The sequence below is a fragment of the Geotrypetes seraphini genome, chromosome 1 (genome assembly GCF_902459505.1).
Source record: "Geotrypetes seraphini chromosome 1, aGeoSer1.1, whole genome shotgun sequence".
NCBI classification, from domain to species: domain Eukaryota; kingdom Metazoa; phylum Chordata; class Amphibia; order Gymnophiona; family Dermophiidae; genus Geotrypetes; species Geotrypetes seraphini.
Genome location: NC_047084.1, coordinates 167209871 through 167232965, shown reverse-complemented (window position 1 = coordinate 167232965; position 23095 = coordinate 167209871). Strand labels below are relative to the sequence as shown.

The 23095-nt window shown below is 42.2% G+C and overlaps 1 protein-coding gene across 5 annotated transcripts in view; it reads right to left on the bottom strand.

Moving 5' to 3' along the window:
* The window catches only part of GLRB (glycine receptor beta), a 128829-nt gene that overhangs the window by 71251 nt on the left and 34483 nt on the right, over positions 1-23095 (bottom strand). For all 5 annotated transcript variants that reach the window (XR_004539158.1, XR_004539159.1, XR_004539162.1 and 2 more), the window contains 2 exons: positions 19376-19482; positions 9421-9488 (listed from right to left, as the gene is read on the bottom strand). Coding sequence is in view for 1 of the 5 variants with exons in the window: in XM_033941330.1 (XP_033797221.1) it covers positions 9421-9488; positions 19376-19482 (175 nt within the window). In the remaining 4 variants the exon portion in view is untranslated. The remainder of the gene's footprint in view (positions 1-9420; positions 9489-19375; positions 19483-23095) is intronic.

Below are 23095 nucleotides of genomic sequence, written 5' to 3'. Positions count from 1 at the left end.
CAAAAGCAGAAAGCCGGTGAGGGAATTTGTAGGATCATTAAATCATCAAGGAACAAAAGGGGTACTCAGGGAGGACAAGAACATAGCAGAGAAATTTAATGAATTCTTTGCTTCCGTCTTTACAGAAGATATGATTTGTTACCTGTCCCTAAAATAATTTGTAGTACCTAACCATTGGACAGTGGCCTAATTTAACACCAATTTTTTAAAAGGTTCTATGAGTGATATGGGAAATTACAGAACAGTAAGCCTGAATTCAGTACCTAGCAAAATAGTGGAAACTATTATAAAGAATAAAATCACAGAACACATAGACAAACATGGTTTAATGGAACAGTCAACCTAGGTTCAACCAAGGGAAGTCTTGACTCACCAATTTGCTTTATTTCTTTCAACATTTGTTGAAGCTCTCCATTCATAGGTTTTCCATTTACAGACTTTCCAGAAGAGGGTAATCTCCCCCATAAAGAAGAAAATAAATCATGAAGTATTTTAATATCTGAAATCATATACCTGTGAGCTAGGAAATCAGGCAGCAAGACTGTTTTCTCAGCTGTGAGTGGCTCATGTTTCGATCTCTTCATAGCTGGATGCACCAAGAAAGAGGGATCATTTTTAGCAGCTTTAGAAGCCATGTAAGTATATGATACTGAATTCTTGGTTTAATCAATTAGAGGGCAAAGAAAAAGATGATGTAAAGATATTTATAAATTTGCCAACAGGAGCAGCACAATCGCACATCCATCTTAGAGTGTATCCCAGGCCTTCCCAGACAGTCTTGTATCTTACCCCCAAGCATTCTTCTAAGCCTTTAACCCAATATGCATAAGCTCTGACCAAGACAGGTTTCAAGATTTTTTTTTAGCAAGAGATCACAGTTATTTAACAAAGATGCTCAATAACCCAGAATTCATGCAAAGTTCATGCACAAAAGTTTGTCTATGGACCAGATTTCATAAAATGGTAACTACAATGAAGGATTGTTATTTTTCTCCCCAGGTCCTCTGCCCGGGTCCTGTAGCATGGTTTCTTGTACAAGTTTGCTATGGAGCTTATTTGTATCTATAGCAAATTTTCTCAGAAAGAGAAGCCGGTAACCTGCAGGAAATCCCAGGGGTTAGTATATAAGCCTTTAAAAGCTTTAAAGCAGAGAAGTTTTGTTCCAGTTATAAATCTCCAGTTATTCCTCATATTGCTGGCTATGGAAATTTCACTGTACTGCAACCAAAACAAATTATACAGTAGCAAATCTGAAAATATTATGAAAAATATGAACCAACCTTAAACTTTACGTATGCAAAGACAAACTGTAGTGTATATTCAGGATTCCAGGCTCGATTATAATCAAAATATTTTGGTTTTAGCAGTCACCAGTTACTGAATAAAGTGAATAGATACTTTATCACACAAGGATATTTAATTCTTGAATCTTTTTGCTAAATAATCAATCTATATCCATTTTGTCTGAATTATTTATTGAACAGATTTACTTTTCTCTTAGAATTCAGAGCTAATCAAGGAGTACACAACTTCTCTCAGTAAAGTATGCCCATGATCAGAAAAAGAAATGACACATGTCTTTGAAAACCTATGTGTAAAATCTCCAGACATTCTAATGCTGGTCTAACAAAAGCTAACATTTAAAAAAATAAAATTTCTTCCTAATGTTAGCAAGTTACTCAGAAATGTCCTTTTTTTAATGTTTAAAAATGGCACTGAAAACACAGCCCTGAGGCTCAATTCAATCTGAACCACACAACATTTCTTTTTCCAACTTAAATGGTCCTTTTCTTGCTTTAGAGACAGTGAATAAGCCATGTAATCATGCTCTGTATACTGATGACACAGCCCATTTTTACATTATTTTTGTCAAAATAAGATTGCACATATTCTGCAACAAATACTTTTCAGAATTTATTCCTGTCAGCTATTACTATGTTGTTACAGCCCAACAGCAAAATTCAAGGACAAAGAATGAATGCCCATTTGTGAGGTTGAATATTTTAGTTTTTGCTCTTCTAATAAGTTTAAAATTGGGATGCTGAATGTTCTGTATTATGGTGCCAGCTGGCTCCATACATAGGACTTGCAGCCAACAAAACAGGAAAGGATTAACAAAGAATGTGAAATGAACAAATATCACAGGAATTCATTTGGTATCGCTTGAGCCAAGACTATCATCTTTATGCCAATTGCTGTGTTCTGAAAGACCACTTGGGGTATAAAACACCTATTGTAAAACAAGTGTGTCCTCATAAACAGGTTAATAAGAAAACAAATTTCATAGTAAAGGTGTGTGAAAATGAATGTTAAATTCTGTAAATTCTTCTGTAAATTTTTGCATATAAAATGTTATTTCTACAATCTTGTAAATTCCCAATGTTGCATGGGCTCTTGTCTAATTTTAAATCACCTTGATCCTTTAAAGCAGTGTATCGTAAACTGCGTGCCGCAGCAGATTCCAGGTATGCCCCAACAAGACGCCGGTAAGGAGGAGAGGCGCCAGTGCCAATTGACTTATTATAGGACATGCTTCTTGCGGCGAGAGGCACATCCTGTAGGCAGTCAGGTAGCATCGACAACTTTCCTTCTTGCTGGAGTCTCTCCTCCTCTCCCCGATACCTCCCCTCCTCACGGCCAGATGGGCAACCAAGCATGCGCAGACAGACGTGATGTCACATATGCGTGTGGCGTCATCACATTGACGTCTGCACACTTCACGATGCCTTCCAGCTGAGATACTGGGTTTAGTATGCTGCCAGCTGAAAAGTTTGCGGAACACTGCTTTATAGGCACAGAGCAATTCATAAATCTCGGATTATATTAGATTATATTAGAGTAGATGGCTCAGGATTATGCAGCATTGTCAGTTCCTGCCCATTCCCAAACTATGTAAAACTTCAATTATATCAAAATATTGTGTTAAATTGCTCTTCCTGTAATTCACAATCCAGCCCAGCTCCTACAGGACCTGGATCACCCGATCCACTGTACTCTGACCCTCGGAGAATGAGGGAGCTCTGATCAGCCAGTAGTCCAAATAGGGATGTATCTGTAGCTCCATCTTGCACAAGTGGGCTGCCATGACCACCATCAGCTTGGTGAAGGTATGAGGAGCTGTTGTCAGGCCAAAAGGCAGAGCTGAAAACTAGTAATGATTTTCCAGAACAAGAAACCAGAGAAACTTGTGGTGCGCTGGGAAAATTGGAATATGTAAGTAAACCTCTGTAAGATCCAGAGAGGCCAAGAACTCTCCTGGGGCCACTACCGCTATAACAGATCACACTGTCTCCATATGAAAGCACGGGATCTCGAGTGCTGCATTGGCATGTGTAAGGTCCAGGATGGACCTCCAATCGTCCAAGCCTTTCTTTGGCACGATAAAGTACATGAAGTATCTGTCCGAACCCAATTCTTCAGGTGGCACCAGTTCTATGGCCTGAATGTCCAATAATCATTGTACAGTAACCTGCACTTTGACTATCTTGTCTGAGCACTCTGCAAGAAAATCCACATACCAATGTCAGAGACTGGGCAAATTCCAGCTTGTAGCCTGACTGAATAATGTCCAGAACCCACCAGTTGAATGAAATTTAAATCCAGGCCTGCAAGCATGCTGAAAGCCTGCTCCCTATACACAGAGGGGCCTCCCTTGGCCTGGTGTCATTGTGACTTCTTGGAAGCAAAAGCAGTATAGGAGACGGAAGACTGATTATGCCTGGAGCTGAAGAACCTCTGTTTGTTACCCTGGAAAAATCTCTGAATCATGGAGCTTGAATAAGGCCGAGAACACCAGTAATCACAAAAATTAAAATGCCCTGAACCTCTCAAGATTCTGGGTCTGCTGTCAAGAAGGGTCTTAGAACAATGGTCCACCACAGAATTCATGAGGTCATCCAGGCCTTTGCCAAATAATAACTGAGTAGCCACAAGAGTAGCTTTAGAGGTGGAATCACCAGCCCATTGTCTGATCCAGAGCATTCTGTGAGCAGAAATTGAACATGCCAACACCTTACCCACGACCCGCATAAGGTCATACAGAGCGTCAGCAACATAATTCAAACCAGACAAGAGGAGCCAAGTAGGCTGCTCTACTCCTTCATTTTCTAAAGTGCAAAGCATGGACAAACAAGCGCAAGTGACAAAGGACACCGCCGAGGCAGCCTTGACTCCCAGATCGACCGCTTCAATCTTGTGAGAACCACATCCACTCGGCGGTCCTGCATGTCCTTGGGACACCAGTGCAACCAAGAAGTCCACTTTAGGCTGACTCAAAAGCTGATGGTACTCCTGTGCCAGAGGGTACAGACGGGAACATGGCTCTTGCTACTTTGAGAGCACCTTCCAGAGAGTTCCATGGCTCTGAGATCAGAATTCTCATATCAGGATGGCAGGGAAATACTGAAGACTCAGCTCACACTCTACTTTTTTTAATTTTATTTATTTATCCATTTTAAACCAAATTTACAAGAATCCTCTTGTGACAGCAAATCAGAGTATACATATATAAAATAATCTGAAGAAATTACAAAAAAGCACATATTGAAAGCAAAAAGAAAGGAAAATATAATTTCCATTTGATAACATATCTTTTAAACTCCTCCTTAGACCACCAAAGCACCCTATGGAAGACAAGCATATCAATGAGACAAGGAGGTCTCAAGTTAAAGTAAAAGCCTAAAGAAAAGGCTTAGCTTATTACTGACCAAATTCTCTTACAGCCCCCAACCTTTACTTATAATTTAATATTTTTTGTGTCCAAAAAGTATCGAAGCTGATCCGGGACAAAAAATGCATATTTAGTTCCAGCATATCTCAAGAAACATTTACAAGGATAACTTAGTAAAAAAAATGGCTCCCATTTTTAATACTTCATCCCGCATAGCTAAAAACATCTTTCTGCGATCCTGAGTGGATTTTTTTACATCGGGATAAATCCAAATTTTTTGTCCCAAAAATAAATTTTGTGAAGATCGAAAGTAAGCTTTCATTATGGCATTCAGATCTTGTTCAAAAACCAATGAAATTATCAACGTTCCACGATATCCGATTGCTTCCTGGGAACTCTCTAATATACCAGTTATATTATTAAAGTCAATTGGTTGCAAATTATCAGGTTGACTGTCAGATGTTTTTTCTAAATTTTTAGGTAGATAGTAAATCTTGTTTATTGGTGGCAAGTGTTCAGCAGAAAATTTCAAATTCTCCATAAGATATCTTTTGAACATATCATTTGGTGTGTTAAGAGCAGGTTTTGGAAAATTCTGTATTTGCAGATTGAGACGCCTATTATAATTTTCCAACTGCTAAATTTTCCTTTGAAAAAAAAAGTCTATCTTTTGCTACATTAGAAGACATACTCTGCAGTGAGGAAATTTCTTTTTCAATCTCATCAAATTTCATTTTCGTTTCTGCTTTAATATTTTGAACTGAAGTAGTCAAATCATCTAATTTGGTCATTACCTTTAAAATGTCTCCTGCTGACTTAGTGGACTCATCTTCAAGTTTTTGGAGTACTCTCCATATGTTAGAAAGAGTCGCCGCCAAGGAGTTGGTTCCCTCCGCTCCTTGATAAGTCTTCAACTTGGTGTCCTGGATTCTGTGGGGCCCTCCTCTGCGTGATTGCGTTTGGCTCATTGGCTCTTCGGCAGTCGCACCTCCCATTGCCGGATTAGGCGGTGATCGAGCTGCAGGGGGGGGGGAAGTGATGTTTCCAGCCCAAGGCTCCAGTGTCTCCTCCCAGTGGAGCAGCAGAAGGGATTACCCCTCCTATTACTGCTGGTGAACTTGTCAGGAACCGGTCCATCTGTGTTTGGCCGGGTGTGGAAGGGTCTACCCGGATAACACCCTTGCGCTTGCTATGTGGCATCCTCCCAACACGCAAACATGGTCGTATCAAAGAAAATGTCAGGAAACTGCAAGGTAAGACGGAGCTCTAGCCCTGACTGCTATAACGCCGCCGCCATTTTGCTCCTTCCCAGCTTTCCACACTCCATTTAAGAGAGAGGTAGAAGGAGCCAGCTGAGTGTCCAAATTCAACCCATGAACATACTCCAAAATGAGATCTGGTAACACAGCATACTTAGATAAACGCAGAACGGTGGGATCGTCCTCAGGTTCGAAAGGCAGAGAAGGATCCAAAGATCCAGCACACTGTCCCGGGTCCCCAGCCAAGGAAAAAGAAACCCCAGAAAATAAGGGGTAAGTAAACTGATCATCATCATAAGGATCGCCTAGATCAGGGTCTGTCAGATCAGGAACAGTGGCTGCCAAAGAAGAAGAGGATGTGCCTAAAGAGGCAAAGCCGCTGAAAGAAAAATCCAGTTTGGAGCAGGACTGCGAAGGCAAGCCACGGTTACCTTGAAATGCATTCCATAGAAATTTCATAAAGTCTGAGAGGGCCTCCAGTCCTTGGAGTATAGAGGTACCAAAAAGAGGAAAGGATTCTCATTTTTGTCACCTGCTTAATCAGGGGAGAGGCTAAGCATGGCGCTGACGCCTCTCACGGCTGCGCCACAGGGCATGTGGTGCAATAACGATCCTGAGGCACTAAATTGCACAATCCTGGCATTTATTTGGTGTAGAAGAGTCCAAGGGCTCCAACCCAACAAGTTTTGAGGCAAAAATGACAGTTTTGGAAGTGCAGGGAAGTTTACAAGAAAGACTGCTAAAATCCAAGATGGTCACCATTAAGTAGTTTGATTTTTATGCTTATATCACAATTTTTGGCACAAAGTCTAAAAACTGCGATTTTAGGATTTTTCAGGTGAGGAAACACATGGGGATATGAAGAAACTCAAATTCCCAAGTTTCAGCCCCCCCCCCTCCCTAGGCTCTAACACTGTGACCTATGCTGGAAATGTACTGCAGCTTGCCTCAGCTCTCTTACAGTAGCTGGAAGAAGAATCACTGCCTCATACGGGGAATGCCTCATTGATGCTGATCTTCAGATTGCCACTCAGACACCGTGCCTGACTGCACCCTCACCCTCACGGACCAGCAGACATGTATGGTGGGGGAATCAAGAAATGCAGCCGGTGCCCTGTGAGACACCACTAAGCCTCCTAAGGGTGTCTAACAGCCTACACTCAAACTCCTGCTAAACAGGATAAAGCGGGAATGGTTCTGACTCTGAGCGCCAAAGAAACTAATGCAGGCTGGCCAACAGGTATCACCAGGGATTGGCCTGTCAGCTGCAGATCTCAGTTTGCGACTTCTCTATGCAGGCAGAGCTGAGGAGAACACTCAAACCACAAAAAAAACTCCAAAGAAGGGATAAAAATCACCAAAGAAAATAAGAAAAATAGTGGAGAGCAGAACAGAAACACTCCTTCAGGCTCGCATGCAGAAGGGATAAAACTACAGCTGGCAGTAGATCTCGGTCTCAGAATTAGAAAGAGTTAATCATAAACTGACTTTTACTATTACCTGGTAAGCAAACCATAAGTTGAAATTAAGCCCAGGTAAATCTAAATTATCTTTCACTCAAAAGAAAAACTTGAAACAATTATCCCTATGGTAACTGAAAATAAGTCAGTTTCCCAAGTAAATTCGGTTCGTATATTAGGTGTGACTTTTGATACCAAACTCTCTTAATTTACATATTTCAAATATGTAAATTAAGTCAACATTCTATAAGTTTCATCTGATACGTTATATATGATCATTGATTTGTCCTTCATTAAACATCTTTATACACTCTTGTGAGTCAACAACTAGATTACTGTAATTCCTTGTTCAAAAGAGATAGACTTAAAGATCTTAAAAGACTGCAAAATATTTAAAAAATACTACCTTGAGATTAAATCTATAAAGCAAAGAAATTTGATCCTATTACTCCTTTATTCAAAAAAACTCACTGGTTAACAATTTCACATTGAATTATATTTAAAATATTATTAGTTTTTAAGGTATTACAAACAAATGAACCAACTTATTTATTGCATCATCTTACACCTTATGTCCCACAAAAAACTTTACATTTGGCTGAACATAAGCGACTAGTAATTGCTTCATATAGAGAAGTAATCCATGAAAACATTCAACAATCTACTTTTGCAATTAATGGTCCTACTCTGGAATTCAACTTCCAGTCCACTTACGATTACAACTTCTTTGGACTCTTAAGACTTATTTAAAAACTTCTTTTTCGTAATGCATATTTTTAAAATTATTTGATTTTTGGATTACATTCTTAAGATGGATATAGCTTTGTCTAACACAAGTATCAACTTCCTAATGTATTATCCACCATAGTTTAAAATTTTTATTCTAGTCCTCCCCTGTGTTCATTTTATTTTTTGTATTGTTGATCTGTTTTAATTGTTTTATATTAAGATTGTAATAGATGGGGTAGTAAATGAATAAAAAACTTGAAGTAGAGGAGGGGCACAGAAAAAAATCTGGAGTGGATTCCTTCTGCAGCTGGCTCACAGTTATAGGGAGATAACCTACATGTTTAGAATGGCACACTTATTACAATGGAAAACTTTTTACCCACTCAAACCTTTTGTTGATTCATGGTGCTATGTCCACACTATGTTAATATCAGATGGTGAGTTTCCACAGGTTTCATTCCCTCTGCCTAAAGAAAGCACACTACTGCAATGGAATGTTCGCATTTCTGACCTCGTGGCTGCCACATGACTAAAGGCCGAGCGCTGCACTATGCATGACAAACTATTCAACAAGCAATGTACGAATACATATGTTGCATTTTGTTAGCTCTGTTCCAGTTATTGCATAATTTAACAATTGCCTTTAATTTTTTATTTTCTTTTGTAACAACCGATCAGCGCTGATAATTGGACAGTAACAATTATCGGCAATTAGAATTTATGCACACATCTTTTGCTACATATTACCATCTGCTACGACAAACTTGCAATTTCTGCCTGTAATGCAGAAATACTTTCCTGTATTAACCTTTTAATGTCTTATACGTCTGACATTAGGGGGGGGGATCAAGGATTTCTGAAATATCCCGTCTCTGTGACGCTTTTAGTGGTGTCAGTGGGTCAGGTTTAGGCCTTTTAGCTCCATCCACTGCGAAGGTAGCCTCTAACTTGCTTTGCTTCCTGATGCCATCTTTAAATTCATATATTCTACTCACAATATGTGCATATTATGAATTCTCCCAAAATGCCCGTATTTTATATACACATATCCTGTCAGTTAGGAAAAAATATCAGAGAAGGGAGAGAGCCGTTAAATCAAGCATCCATTCTACCTCAGTGCCAAGCCACGCCCCTCCCCCCCCCCAACTGGCTACATTTATAATCTTTGTAAAGTACTGAAAATATTTATACCCCTTCAAGGTACTATGGCTGTCTCTTTGCCAAGCTTCTTTCCATTGGTAAACATAAAAGCAATCCAGTATATTTTAAGTTTGCTAGAATCAAATTTATATGAGTCTCTTACCATTGTAGTTTCTTGAATAGAGCCAAAGCTGTTAATGAAAATGTTCACAACGACATCAACTGGAATACCTATTCATCAAAATTAAAAAATAGGAAAAGGGAGTTACCGTATTTTTCGCACTATAAGACGCACCTGACCATAAGATGCACCTAGGTTTAGAGGAGGAAAACCAAGAAAAAACATTCTGAACCAAATTGTGTACTAATAAAATATGCCAGGCTCTGAACCCTGTCCCCCCTTCACTGCCAGGCTCTGAGCCAAGCCCCCTTCCCTCCCTGCCCTACCAGGCTATGCAGCCAACCCCCCTCCCTCCACCACCCAAACAGAAGATCACTGATGAAGAAGAGCTCAATGACTATAAGCTGCGGAAGAGGAAGACATTTGAGGATAACATATGGAAAAACAGGACAGTAATCAGCAACTGGATAAAGTATGCATAATGGGAAGAAAGTCTGAAAGAACTACATAGGGCTCGTTCCATAAACAAGAAGGCTTTAGACGTGGACTACTGAAATGTTACCCTCTGGCTGAAGTATGCCAAAATGGAAATGAAGAACTGCCAATTTAATCATGCCCACAACATTTGGGATAGAGCTATTACCACCCTGCCAAGGGTCAATCAGTTCTGGTATAAGTATACTTACCATATATGGTATAAGTATTCAGCCACTGCCCGGCCTCCCTGGCGAAAAAGGACAAACTCCAGGGATCCTACTGGACAAGCTCAACATAGTCTCGGAGCTCTGAGGAATCCTTTCACTGCGGTGGCACTGCTATTTCAGACACAAGATCTCCGACAGTTTCTTGAAGCTAGGAGAGTAACCGGGCAGTAGTTCCGCCATAGCAGGAGAGAAGAAGACCTAACCCCCCCCCACCCCCAAACAAAAACAATGTCCTGGGAGTCGACAACAAGTACGAGAGCAATTCTATGCCACTGACAGTTACAAATCTGGCATGTTCCCGCCCTCTGAAGTGATGCATACTCCCACGTCATTGTTCTCGTGCCAGACCTAACTTCGCACCTGACTCACACCTGGTGGAATTCAATGTGCAAAATCCCTTTCTTATTTGTGATGTCCGTTCCTAAAATATTGTTTCTTTTATGGGTCACGGCAGCAATTCAGACATACAGTCTGCTGCTAACCTGAAAGTCTCTCCTTTGCCACGGGGGGGGGAGGGGGGTAAAAATTTTTATATTCGCTTAATAAGGTGCACCAAGATTGCCACCCTCTTTTGGGGGGAAAAAAGTGCGTCTTATGGAGCAAAAAATACAGTATATAAAACGTAAGATTGCCTTCCCATGATAGATGCTGTTTCCAAAACACTAAAGTACTGTTTTTCACCTTAACAGGTATTTTAATTAGACAGCAGGATTGATCAGACACACAAATAGGGTGACATCATCCAATGGCGTTGAGACAGAACAACTAAGTGTACAGTTCCGAGCTTACACAGCCCTTCCCACAGTCTTCTTCATATCTTAATTAGTTCCACAGCTCAAGAAGGAATACAACACTTGGGGGAGTAGGAGAGGCCATATGGTTGATCAATCCTGCTGTCTATGGAAAAGATAGGTGAGAAGCTTTGCTTTTTTCTTCAACAGGATGAGCAAAGTTCACATAAGAGCAACTCCCAAGCTCAGGCCTCATCCCTGGGAACCGGCTTCGCTCACCCCACCCCTGAGAACTGGCATCGCCCCCCCCCCCCCCAAGAACTGGCCGAGATCCTGCGCTGCTGTGATGTGCTTGTCAAATCTAAACATTTTCAGAGATTTCCCCAGGTTCCCCTGCTGTTCTATATATTTTTCATGGAGATGTACCTGTTTCTGCTCCTGACGAAGCAAGCGAAATGGAGCTCTATCGAGCAGAAGCAGCACTTCTGTGGGACTCAGGTACCCAGGGAAAGTTCTGAAAAAGTTTAGATTTGACAAGCACATCAGAACAGCAAAGGATCTCTGCTGTCCCATATATTTTTCATGGAAATGTACCCGTTTGTGCTCCTGACAAAGCAAGCGAAACCGCGACTGAAGAACCTTGGTGCTTTGGCATTGACACTCATGGCCATGACAACTGAGGAAATCTGTCTGGACATTGTCCATATCGGCAATGTGGGAAATCGAGATGGCCTGAAGATGAGCCTCTGCCCAGTCCATGAGCAGAGAGGTCTCCAGCACCACCAGAAGGCTCTTGGTGCCCCCCTGCCAATTGACATAGGCCGCCGCTGTGGCATTGTCTGAGAGAACTCGAACCAACCTGCCCTCCAGCAAGGACTAGAATTCCACCAATGCTAGCCAAATGGCTCTGGATTCCAGAACACTGATCGACCAGGATGCCTCCACCAGACAGCAACAGCCCTGAGCCGAGTGATTGAGACATTGAGCTCTCCAACCGAGGAGACTGGCGTCCGTAAGAAGTACTGTCCACTAGGGCTGATCAAAACTCACTCCCTAAACCCTGAAATTGGAAGACTGGAGCCATCACCTTAAGCTGCGCCAAACTAACCTCCGAAGTGGGACTGGCGAGACCAGATTTTGCGTTTGTGGCAACCACCACTGAAGCAGTGCATACTACAGAGGAAACATGAGTTCGAGCCCACCAGACCACTTTAAAGGAGGCCGCCATGGACCCCAAGACCTGCAGAAAGTCTTGCTCCAGCAGACATCGGCAAGCTATCAAAGAATGAATCTGCATCTTCAAATTGCACACCCTGGCCTTCAGAAGGAAAACTCTTCCCAACCTGGAGTCGAAAAGAATGCAGAGATACCCCAAGTGCTGAGATGGAGTCAACTGGCTTTTGTACAGGTTGACCACCCAGCACAGAACCTGGGGAAACTCCACAACCTGAGCCATGACGCAGGAACTGTCCTGCAATGACTTCACTACAATCAACCAATCATCCAGATAGGGGTGCACCGGAATGCCCCCCCTTGTGTAAGGCCGCTGACACCATAATCTTGGTGAAGGTGTGAGGCGCCATAGCTAGACCAAAGGGAAGCACACAAAACTGATAATACTCTCCCAAAATCGCAAAGCATAAGTAGCGTTGATGAGTTGTCCAAATAGGAATATGCAAATAGGTCTCTGTCAGTTTGAGAGAAGTCAGAAATTCCCCAGGCTAAACAGCCAGAATTACCGAATTCAGGGTTTCCATGCAAAAAGATGGAACACAGAGAGCACTGTAGACACAGATCCAAAATGGGACGAAAAGACATAAGAACATAAGCATCGCCTCCACTGAGTCAGAACATAGGTCCATCATGCCCAGCAGTCCGCTCCCGCGGCGGCCCCCCAGGTCCATGACCTGTAAGTGATCTATTACTCTAAAGCATTTGTACTGTATAGTACCCCTCTAATTGTACCCTTCAATCCCCTTTTCCTTCAGAAATTTGTCCATTCCCATTTTGAAACCCAAAATTGTACTCTGCTTTACTACCTCCTCTGGAAGTGCATTCCAGGTGTCAACCACCCTTTGAGTGAAGAAGAACTTCCTGGCATTTGTTCTGAATCTGTCTCCCTTAAATTTTTCTGAATGCCCTCTAGTTATTGTTGCCCCCGCCAGTCTGAAGAATCTGTCCCCCTCTACCTTCTCTATACCTTTCATGATCTTGTAAGTTTCTATCATATCCCCTCTAAGTCTCCGCTTTTCGAGGGAAAAGAGCCCCAGCTTCTCCAGTCTCTCAGCATACAAAAGGTTCTCCATGCCCTTTATCATTTTTGTTGCTCTTCTCTGGACCCTCTCCATTATTGCCATATCCTTCTTAAGGTACGGTGACCAGTATTGAACGCAGTACTCCAGATGCGGTCGCACCATCGCCCTATACAGCAGGAGAATAACCTCCTTGCTTCTGGTAGCGATACCTTTCTTGATAATGCCCAACATTCTGTTCGCCTTTTTCGAGACCACGGCACATTGTGCCGCCGGTTTCATTGTTTTATCCACCATAACCCCCTTTACTTTATGAATTGTATTTCATCCCTCTTTACCCAATGTTTAGAATATGTTAAACTGAGTGTAATTTAGTCTTATTTAAGTATTTGTATGTATTGTATTGCTCCCTAACAAATGTAAATTTTAATGTGTACATAGCTTAGAAATTTGATTAAGCGATTAATCAAGTCACCTAATAAACTTGAAACTTGAAGTCTCTTTCTAGATTGCCTTCCCCCAATAATATCCCCCCCCCCCCATCGTGTAATTGTACATCGGGTTTCTTTTCCCCATGTGCATAACTTTACATTTCTTCACATTGAAGCTCATCTGCCATTTAATTGCCCACTCAGTTTGTTCAGGTCCCTTTGGAGTTCTCTACATTCCTCAATTGTACTAACCTTACCGGAGAGTTTTGTGTCGTCCGCAAATTTTATAATTTCGCACTTCATCCCTGCTTCCAGGTCATTAATAAATATATTGAGCACTGACCCCTGCGGGACACCACTCGTGACCTCTTTCCAGTCAGAATAGTGACCTTTCACTCCTACTCTCTGTTTCCTATTTGCCAGCCAGTTTCTGATCCATCCCTGTATGTCCCCTTCCACTCCGTGGTTCCACAGTTTCCTTAGACCCCTCTTTCTAGGGCACCACAAAGTAAATGGAGTACCTGTCGGTGTGAATCTCCTGAGGAGGGACTGGGACTACTTTTGGAGGTCCAGCCATCTGATCAGTGTCTGCCGAAAAACTCTTCTCTTCCAAGTTGCCTGACAAGGAGAGGAGAGGAAATGATCTGGCAAAGGATGTGAAAACTCCAGTGCATAAGCGTCCCGAATCACCTCCAGGACCCACTGATTCGTTGTGATCTCAGCCCATCCACGATAAAAACTCCTGCAACTGGACTCTGACTGGAACCATGGGAAAGACCCGCAACACATGTGTTGGAAGAAACGTCCTCTGGAAGGGTACCTACGAAATCCACTCAAACGTCCTTAGGCAGAACTACCATGCGAAACCTGGTGAGGTTGGTCCTCTGGTGTTTAGGGTTTGTTTGTTTTTTTGATTTACTGAGGCACATTAGAGACACTCAAGGTCTGAACCAGCTTATCCAACTCCTCTTCGAAGAGGAAGGAGCCACAAAAGGGAAACTTACTGCGCTTAGCCTTAGACACCGCACTGCAGATCAACCCCAAGCCACAAGGTATGGCGGGCAGTCACACCTAGAGCCATGGACATGACTGAGGCACACAACAGATCATACATGGCATCATAGAAAAAAGAAGCTCCTAGCTCAATCTTAAGAACTTCCTGATCCACTAAGGACTAGTCAGCCGCTTCGCAGTCAGAAACTCTCACAGACTACAAGAACACAAGCCCAGGTCACCAGATCACCCCAATTTGCTGCTTGGACAGCCAGATCAAAACTGCGTTTAAGTAGAGCTTCCATCTTATGGTCCCAAGAATCTCTCAGGGACTAGCCACCTTTCACCAACACGGTATGTCTGCGCACAATAGCCTAGACACCACTGGAGACAAAAGGAATCTCTATCCCCATCAGGAATGAGGTAGTTTGACCACAGACCATGTCAATCACAAAAGCATGTCCGTAATGTTCCACGGAGCATGCACATCCCAAATATCCTGTTGCATATGGAAAGAGCAGGAAACTGACCGTATCCCTCTAAGAAGAAGGTCCACCACATAAGGGGTTCCTTAGCTGCCTCTTCAAAGTGTAAAACTGAAGACACCTGAAGAATGAGCTCCTGCAACTTTTCCCGAGGAAAAATGCACACAACATACACATCCTTGCCAACCGGCACCTCAGAAAAAAAATCTCTATCCAAAACATCGGATTCCCCAACGGATCTGGAAAATCATTCCCCAAGATCCAAGTCCCCATCCGGAAGAAACGGATCAGCCATATAAGAAACCTTGTGCCAAAACACTCGCAGCCACCTTGAGGATGGCTGAGGGAGTCGTACATAGGCAACCGTAGCAGGAGACTGAACGGGGTGCCTGCAGAAGGGAAAGACACTCCCCCCAAAGATGACCCCCGGCCGCCTGTAAGCTGTGCACATGGCTAACATAAAATCAGGGCTCAACAACTCCGGCAGCAATCTATAAATCATAGCATGAGCAGAACACACATTTAAGACCTGTTTCTGACTCTCTAAGACAGGAGGACGGTCGCCTGAAGAAGTGAGCAAAACGGACTTGTGTCCTGACAAAACTGAGGGAAGCGCCATCGCTAAACTGGCACCTGAAATCAAATGCAGCACCGAAACCAAACTCGACCTCGCCACTACAGAAACACCGCTAGCAGCTGAAGCAACAGGGGAATCTCCAGCCTCCCCAGCGGTCCGCAAGCCCAATCTACCAAACCATGGCAGCCAAGGAAACCCCAGTGTGGGCGGCAGATGAGGCCCGGGAGTCACCAGCACCTCCTGCCAACCAGCAGTTTGTCCACAAAGGGGAGCCAGACTCGCCAAACCTCGAAGCCGGGTCCCCCTCGAGGCAGCCGGAACATTTCATCCACCTGCCAGCTGCATTCACTGCTCGGTGCCCACATAAAACTCACTTGTGCTGCTTTTTTGAAGCCAAAAAACCATATACGCCGCACAAAAACGGCGGCCTTATGACCACTTTATGCTCTGTTCATTTCTTGTGTCTTTTTATTTTTTAATTTTAAGCTTCTCACAGCTCACCAACTGGATCAAGTTAGAGCAGACCCCACATGGCACTCTAAACTGTAGTCAATGCCAGTATCAGTGGCAAGGCGTACAGTTGAGGCTCCTCTAAACATAGAAAACCTGATGAGGTGGGGGAATGGGGTGAGGGACTCGACCCTTTCAAGTGTGACACCTCCTAGGTCGGTAGGATCCCTAAGAGGGTCCCCCAAGCTCTAACCGGGCAGCAAAAGGGATCAGAAAAGTTCCGTAACGAGATCCAACAGGCACAAAACAAACCTCGTGGAAGCCCAGATCAGATGTATTCCACGTATCAGCAAGGGTGGAAAGAAGAGGAAACGAGAGCCAGCGTAGTTAAAAGGTGAAGTGAAAGAGGCAATTAGAGCCAAAAAAATATCCTTTAAAGAATGGAAAAAGGATCCGAATGAAGAAAATAAGAAGAAACACAAGCACTGGCAAGTTAGATGCAAAGCATTGATAAAGACAGCTAAGAAAGAATATGAAGAGAAACTTGCAAAAGAGGCAAAAACTTATAACAATTTTTTTAGGTATATCAGAAGCAGAAAACCTGTGAGGGAAGCTGTGGGACTATTGGATGAGCAAGTAACGAAGGGGGCGCACAGGGAGGATAAGGCCATAGCGGAAAGACTGAATAAATTCTTTGATTCGGTCTTTACGGAAGAAGATGTAAGAGATCTATCTGAATCGGAAATGGTTTTCAAGGGTGAAGATGCGGAGGAATTGAAAGAAATCTCGGTGAATCTAGAAGATGTACTGAGCCAAATCGACAAGTTAAAAGGTGATAAATCGCCAGGACCGGAAAGTATACATCCCAGGGTACTAAAAGAACTCAAATATGAAATTTCCGTCCTGCTGTTAGTGATCTGTAACCTGTCGCTAAAATCTTCTGTAGTACCTGAAGATTGGAGGGTGAGCAATGTTACTCCTATTTTTAAAAAGGGTTCCAGGGGAGATCCAGGAAATTACAGACTGGTAAGCCTCACGTCGGTGCCGGGCAAAATGGTAGAAACGATTATAAAAAATAAAATTGTGGAACATGTAGACAAACATGATTTAATGAGACGGAGTCAACATGGGTTCAGCCAAGGGAGATCTTGCCTCACTAATTTGCTTGACTTCTTTGAAGATGTGAATAAGCATGTGGATAAAGGTGAGCCGGTTGATATAGTATATCTAGATTTTCAGAAAGCTTTTGATAAAGTTCCTCACAACAGGCTTCTGAGAAAATTAAAGAGTCATGGGATAGGTGACAAAGTTTTGTTGTGGATGAGGAATTGGTTATCGGATAGAAAACAGAGGGTAGGGTTAAATGGTCATTTTTCTCAATGGAGGAGAGTAAACAGTGGAGTGCCACAGGGGTCTATACTGGGACACGTGCTATTTAACTTATTTATAAATGATCTGAAAATTGGAACAACGAGTGAGGTGATTAAATTTGCAGATGATACTAAACTGTTCAAAGTTGTTAAAACGCGTGCGGATTGTGAAAAATTGCAGGCAGACCTTAGGAAATTGGAAGACTGGGCATTAAAGTGGCAGATGAAATTTAATGTGGTCAAATGCAAAGTGATGCACATTGGGAAGAATAACCTAAATCCCAGTTACCAGATGCTAGGGTCTGGGTATCATTGTAGACAATACGATGAAACCTTCCATACAATGTGTGGAGGCGGCCAAAAAAGCAAGCAGGATGCTGGGAATTATTAAAAAAGGGATGGTTAACAAGATTAAGAATGTCATAATTCCCCTGTATTGCTCCATGGTGTGACCTCATTTGGAGTATTGCATTCAATTTTGGTCTTCTTATCTCAAGAAAGATAGTGGCGCTAGAAAAGGTTTAAAGAAGAGTGACCAAGATGATAAAGGGGATGGAACTCCTCTCTTATGAGGAAAGACTAAAACGGTTAGGGCTCTTTAGCTTGGAAAAGAGATTGTTGAGGGGAGATATGAAGTTTACAAAATCCTGACTTGAGCAGAACGGGTACAAGTGGATCGAATTTTCACTCCATCAAAAATTACAAAGACATGGGGACACTCGATGAAGTTACAGGGAAATACTCTTAAAACCAACAGGAACAAATATTTTTTCATTCAGAGAATAATTAGCTCTGGAACGCATTGCCAGAGGATGTGGTAAGAGTGGATAGTGTAGCTGGTTTTAAGAAAGGTTTGGACAAGTTCCTGGAGGAAAAGTCAATAGTCTGTTATTGAGAAAGACATGGGGGAAACCACTGCTTGCCCTGTATTGGTAGCATGGAATATTGCTACACCTTGGGTTTTGGCCAGGTACTAGTGACCTGGATAGGCCAACATGGGCTTGATGGACCATTGGTCTGACCCAGTAAGGTTATTTTTATGTTCTTATGGCACAGACTGCACAATCTTACCACTCCACCTGCTGGAGACTAAGAAAAAACTGATTGTAAAAGGGACTGCACAGCCCACTGGTACTGTAGCCAAAAGTTATACCCTCTACTATAAAGCCACGCTAGCGGTTGCTGTGTGGTAACGGTCCCGAAGCCCATAGAGATTTAAAGGACTTTGGGGCCGTTGCCGCATGGCAGCTGAAAGCAGCTTTGCAGAAGAGGGGGTTAGTGGCTCAGTCTCCACCTGTTGACACAGAAGTGTAAACCCATCTGTTTCTGTGCCGGTCTGGAGGGACACTAAAGAAGTTAGAAATTTTAAAAAAGTAGTGCATACCTTTTATTTTTAAAAAAGTGTAAAAATATTAGAATACATGAAATGAAGTCATACAAACAATAACTTGAAAATATAATCAAAGAAAGAACCAATGGAGCCAAGAAACAATAAAAAAAGACATTTTAAAATAATATATTACTGCTGTTTTAATCTAACTACTCTATAATGTATGTTTCTTTCCCCAACCCCTTTAAATGTAGGGGTTACAAGAAGCACCCTTTCCCTTTAACAGATATTGTGCCATCCTGTTACAAGATTATCTTTCCTTAATACAAAAATTCTGAAGCTTCTTTTAGCAAATCTGTTTTAAATCCAATTTTAAGTTAATTCATTTAGTCATTCAAATTACAGCTCGATATTTGTTTCCATTTCCACTGAAGGAAAAAAAGGCAAGACGTACCACAGAGGTCCTCAAAATCCTGTCTTCAAGGTCCACAAACCACTGTATGCAAATAAATTATATATATATTCATTGTCAAAATCCTGAAAACCAGGCTGGGTTGTAGGCCTCAAGGCCTGTATTTGAGGACCACAGTGTACCATATTTAGATTACATGAACTCTAGCTTGCATTTATCAAAATGATGATCAACATGAAATGTATTCAATTACAAAACAAACCTTTGAAATTCGGCCTTATCCTGGGATCATAGCTAACCAGCAGTCTGTTCAAAATGTTGCTAGTAGAGTTTGCAGGTACTCTTGCCAGATCCTCTGCAGATTGCTGGCTGCAAAACAGTTACTAGTAGTAAGTTACTGCAGCAAACACACTCTAAACCTCCTGAAATGAAACATAGAGAAAAGTGAAAGCAGATATAGACCATATGTCCTATCCAGTCTGCCTATCCATGCCAGCTACTCTCCCCTTTCATTCCCTTAGGAGATGCTATGGACTTGTCACAAGCTTTCTTGAATTCAGATATAGTTTTGTCTCCACGACCTCCACCGGAAGACCATTCCACAAATTCACCACCCTTTCTGAGAAGAAGTATTTCCTCAGGTTACTTCTAAGTTAGTCCTCTTTCACCTTTATCCTATGCCCCCTGATTCCAGAGCATCTCTTTAATTGAAAGAGACATGCCTCCTGTGAACTTATACCTCGATATCTTCTGTTATAAATGACACAGGATTCTGTATTGAAGATGCCGTTCCAAGTTCTGCTGTCCTGCATGTGCATATTCATTTGGGAGATCATGGCTCAAGAGGTATGAGATGACCGGCAGCTAAGTATCTGTTTTTTGCCATCTCATGTGCTGAGTTTAATCTGTTCCTGTAAGTGATTTTTGAACTTTCCCTGCATTTTCCAAGATTTTTGGATGTTTCAATCTCCAACTGGAGAGTGGATACTGCTGATACTTGATTCAGTGAACATTTTGATTCAGAAAAACGGAGCCCATATGAGAGAAAGAGGTGTTTTTTGAGCCCATGAAGCTGAACTGAGGCTTTTTCTCCACTTTCTTTTTCTTTTCTGGTTCTCTTGTGATCCTTTTCCCTCTGTTTCTGTTTTGAATTTAGAGTGTGGTGTATGATTGTGGTGGTGTATTTTCTCTATCTGTGAGTGATTATTTGGCAGTACTGAGTGGAATTGTAGGGGGTTCTATAGCTGTATTTGTTTATAGAGTATAAGCTTTGTTACTTGATGATTTTACATACTCTTCCCTATTAATCTGGTAATTGAAATCACCCATTATTATAGTGTTGCCCATTTCTCCAGCTTTCCTAATCTCTGAAAACATTACTTCATCTGTCTGCTCATTTTGTCCCAAGGGACAGTAGTATAACCCTACCTTTATATTACTTCCCTTCACACATGGAATTTCTATCTATAAGGATTCCACACTGCTATCTATGTCATGCAGAATGTTAATTTTATTTCATTCAATTCCCTCTTTAACATATAGCGTAACCCTCCCTCCAATTTGATCTACTCTATCCTTGCGATATAATTTGTACCCAGGAAACACAGTGTCCCATTGATTGTCCTCCTTCCACCAGGTCTCCGAGATACCTATTATATCTCATCATTCAGTGCTATATATTCTAACTCTCCTATTTTATTTTTTAGGCTTCTAGTATTTGTAGACAGACACTTCAAATTGTGTTTTTTCCTTGCAACTATAGGCTGCTGAGAAGACAGGGAACATTTGAGTCTTACTCTGCCTTCCTCTTAAACCCTCCTGGCTTTCTTTCACTATTATTGGAACCTCTCTACCGGGACTCCCTAAATATCCTGTTTCAATAGTATCCTCCAAGGATACTTCACACCGAACCATCCGCTCCCAGGCGACTGTCGGCTTTCCCCCACATTTCTGTTTAAAAGCTGCTCTCCTTTTAAAACGTTAGCGCCAGCATCCCGGTTAAGGTGGAGTCCATCCTTTAGGAACAAGCTTCCCCTTTCCCAGAAGGCTGTCCAGTTTCTAACAAATCTAAATCCTACATTCCTACACCATCGTCTCAACCATGCATTGAGACTTCAGAGCTCTACATGCCTTGGGTCCTGCACGTGGAACAGGGACCATTTCTTAAAATGCAATGCTGTATAATCTGGATTTCAGCTTTCTACCTAAGAGCCTAAATTTGGCTTCCAGAACCTCCCTCCCACATTTCCCTATGTCATTGGTACCTACATGTACCAGGATAGCTGGCTCCTTCCCAGCACTATCTAAAATCCTATCTATGTGATGCGTGAGATCCACCACCTTCGCACCAGGCAGGCAAGTTTCCAGGCAATCCTCTCGCCCACCAGCCAACCTGCTATCTACATGCCTAAGAATCGAATCGCCAACTACAACTGCTGTCCTAACTTTTCCCTCCTGGGCAGAAGCCCCTGGAGTCACATCCTCGGTGCGAGAGGATATTGCATCCCCTGGTAGGCAGGTCCTAGCTACAGGATTATTTCCTAGTTCACCAGGGTGATGCTCTCCTTCTAGGAGACCTCTCTCCTCCAAGGCAGCACAGGGGTTGCCAAACTGGAGGTGGGACTTCTCTACAACATCCCTGTAGATCTCCTCTATGTACTTCTGTCTCCCTCAGCTCCTCCAAGTCTGCTACTCTAGCCTCAAGGGAACGTATTCATTTTCTGAGAGCTAGGAGCATCAATCTGTGTCGATATGAACTCCCAGATAACGGATACTCCAAACACTGAGTCAGCTTTAGCTGACTCTTCCTGAAATCAGTTAGTTTAGGGATGGATGAATGGGGCTATATAAACCTTTAAAGGACCGCTTCAGTGAGCTGGGAGGAGGGATTTTGGCAGGGAATGAGTTGATCACAGGGATACTTCTACTTATAAACTGAATCTAGCTTTCTGTAATGTAAAGTTATGCTTTGTAAAATAATGTTATGTAAAGTTATGTAAGTACTGTAAGGTAATGTAAAGTAATGCAAAGTAAATCTACGTAAATCTATGTAAAGTAATGTAATGTAAAGTTATGTAAGTACTGTAAGGTAATGTAAAGTAATGCAAAGTAAATATACGTAAATCTATGTAAAGTAATGTATGTAAAGTTATGTAAAGTAAGGTATGCAAAGTTTGTAACGTAATGTAAAGTATTGTATTGTCATCGCCTGGAAATGACCAGCCATCTTCTAATGTAATCCGCTTAGAACCGCAAGGTACAAGCGGAATAGAAATCACTAATGTAATGTAATGTAATGTTTAAAAAGGCTTGGATAATTTCCTAAAGAGAAGTCCATAGGCTATTATTACAATGGCTTGGGGAAATCCACTGCTTATTCCTAGCATACGCAACATAAAATCTGTTTTACTGCTTGGGATTTAGCTAGGTACTTGGGACCTGGATTGGCCAATATTGGAAACAGGATATTGGGCTTGACGGACCTTTGGTATGTCCCAGTATGGTACTTTTTATGTTCTTAAAGTTAACTATCCAACCAAGGCCCTGGAGCAGACCCATCACCTGCTTCACTGTGTGCTCATCTTTCTATCTTGAAGGGTCTCTGATTAGTCAATCGACCAGGTATGGGTGAACCAGTATGCCATGAGCCGCTATAAGCACCATCACCTTGGTGAAGATGCGAGAGACCACAGCCAATCTGAAAGGTAGCACCACAAATTGGAAGTGTCTCTGGAAAACATGGAATCTCATTTTCTGTGGTCTGGAAAAATGGGAATGTGAAGATATGTCTCTGTTAAATCATTGAGGCTAGAAATACATCTGAAGCCACCAAAACAATGACTCACCAAACCGTCTCCATGCGGAAGCACAGAACTCTCAATGCCGCATTTATGGTCTTCAGAGCCAGGATAGGTCTCCAGTCTTCTGTGCCTTCCTTGGGTACTATGACGTATATGAAGTAGCAGCCAGAGCTTGACTCTTC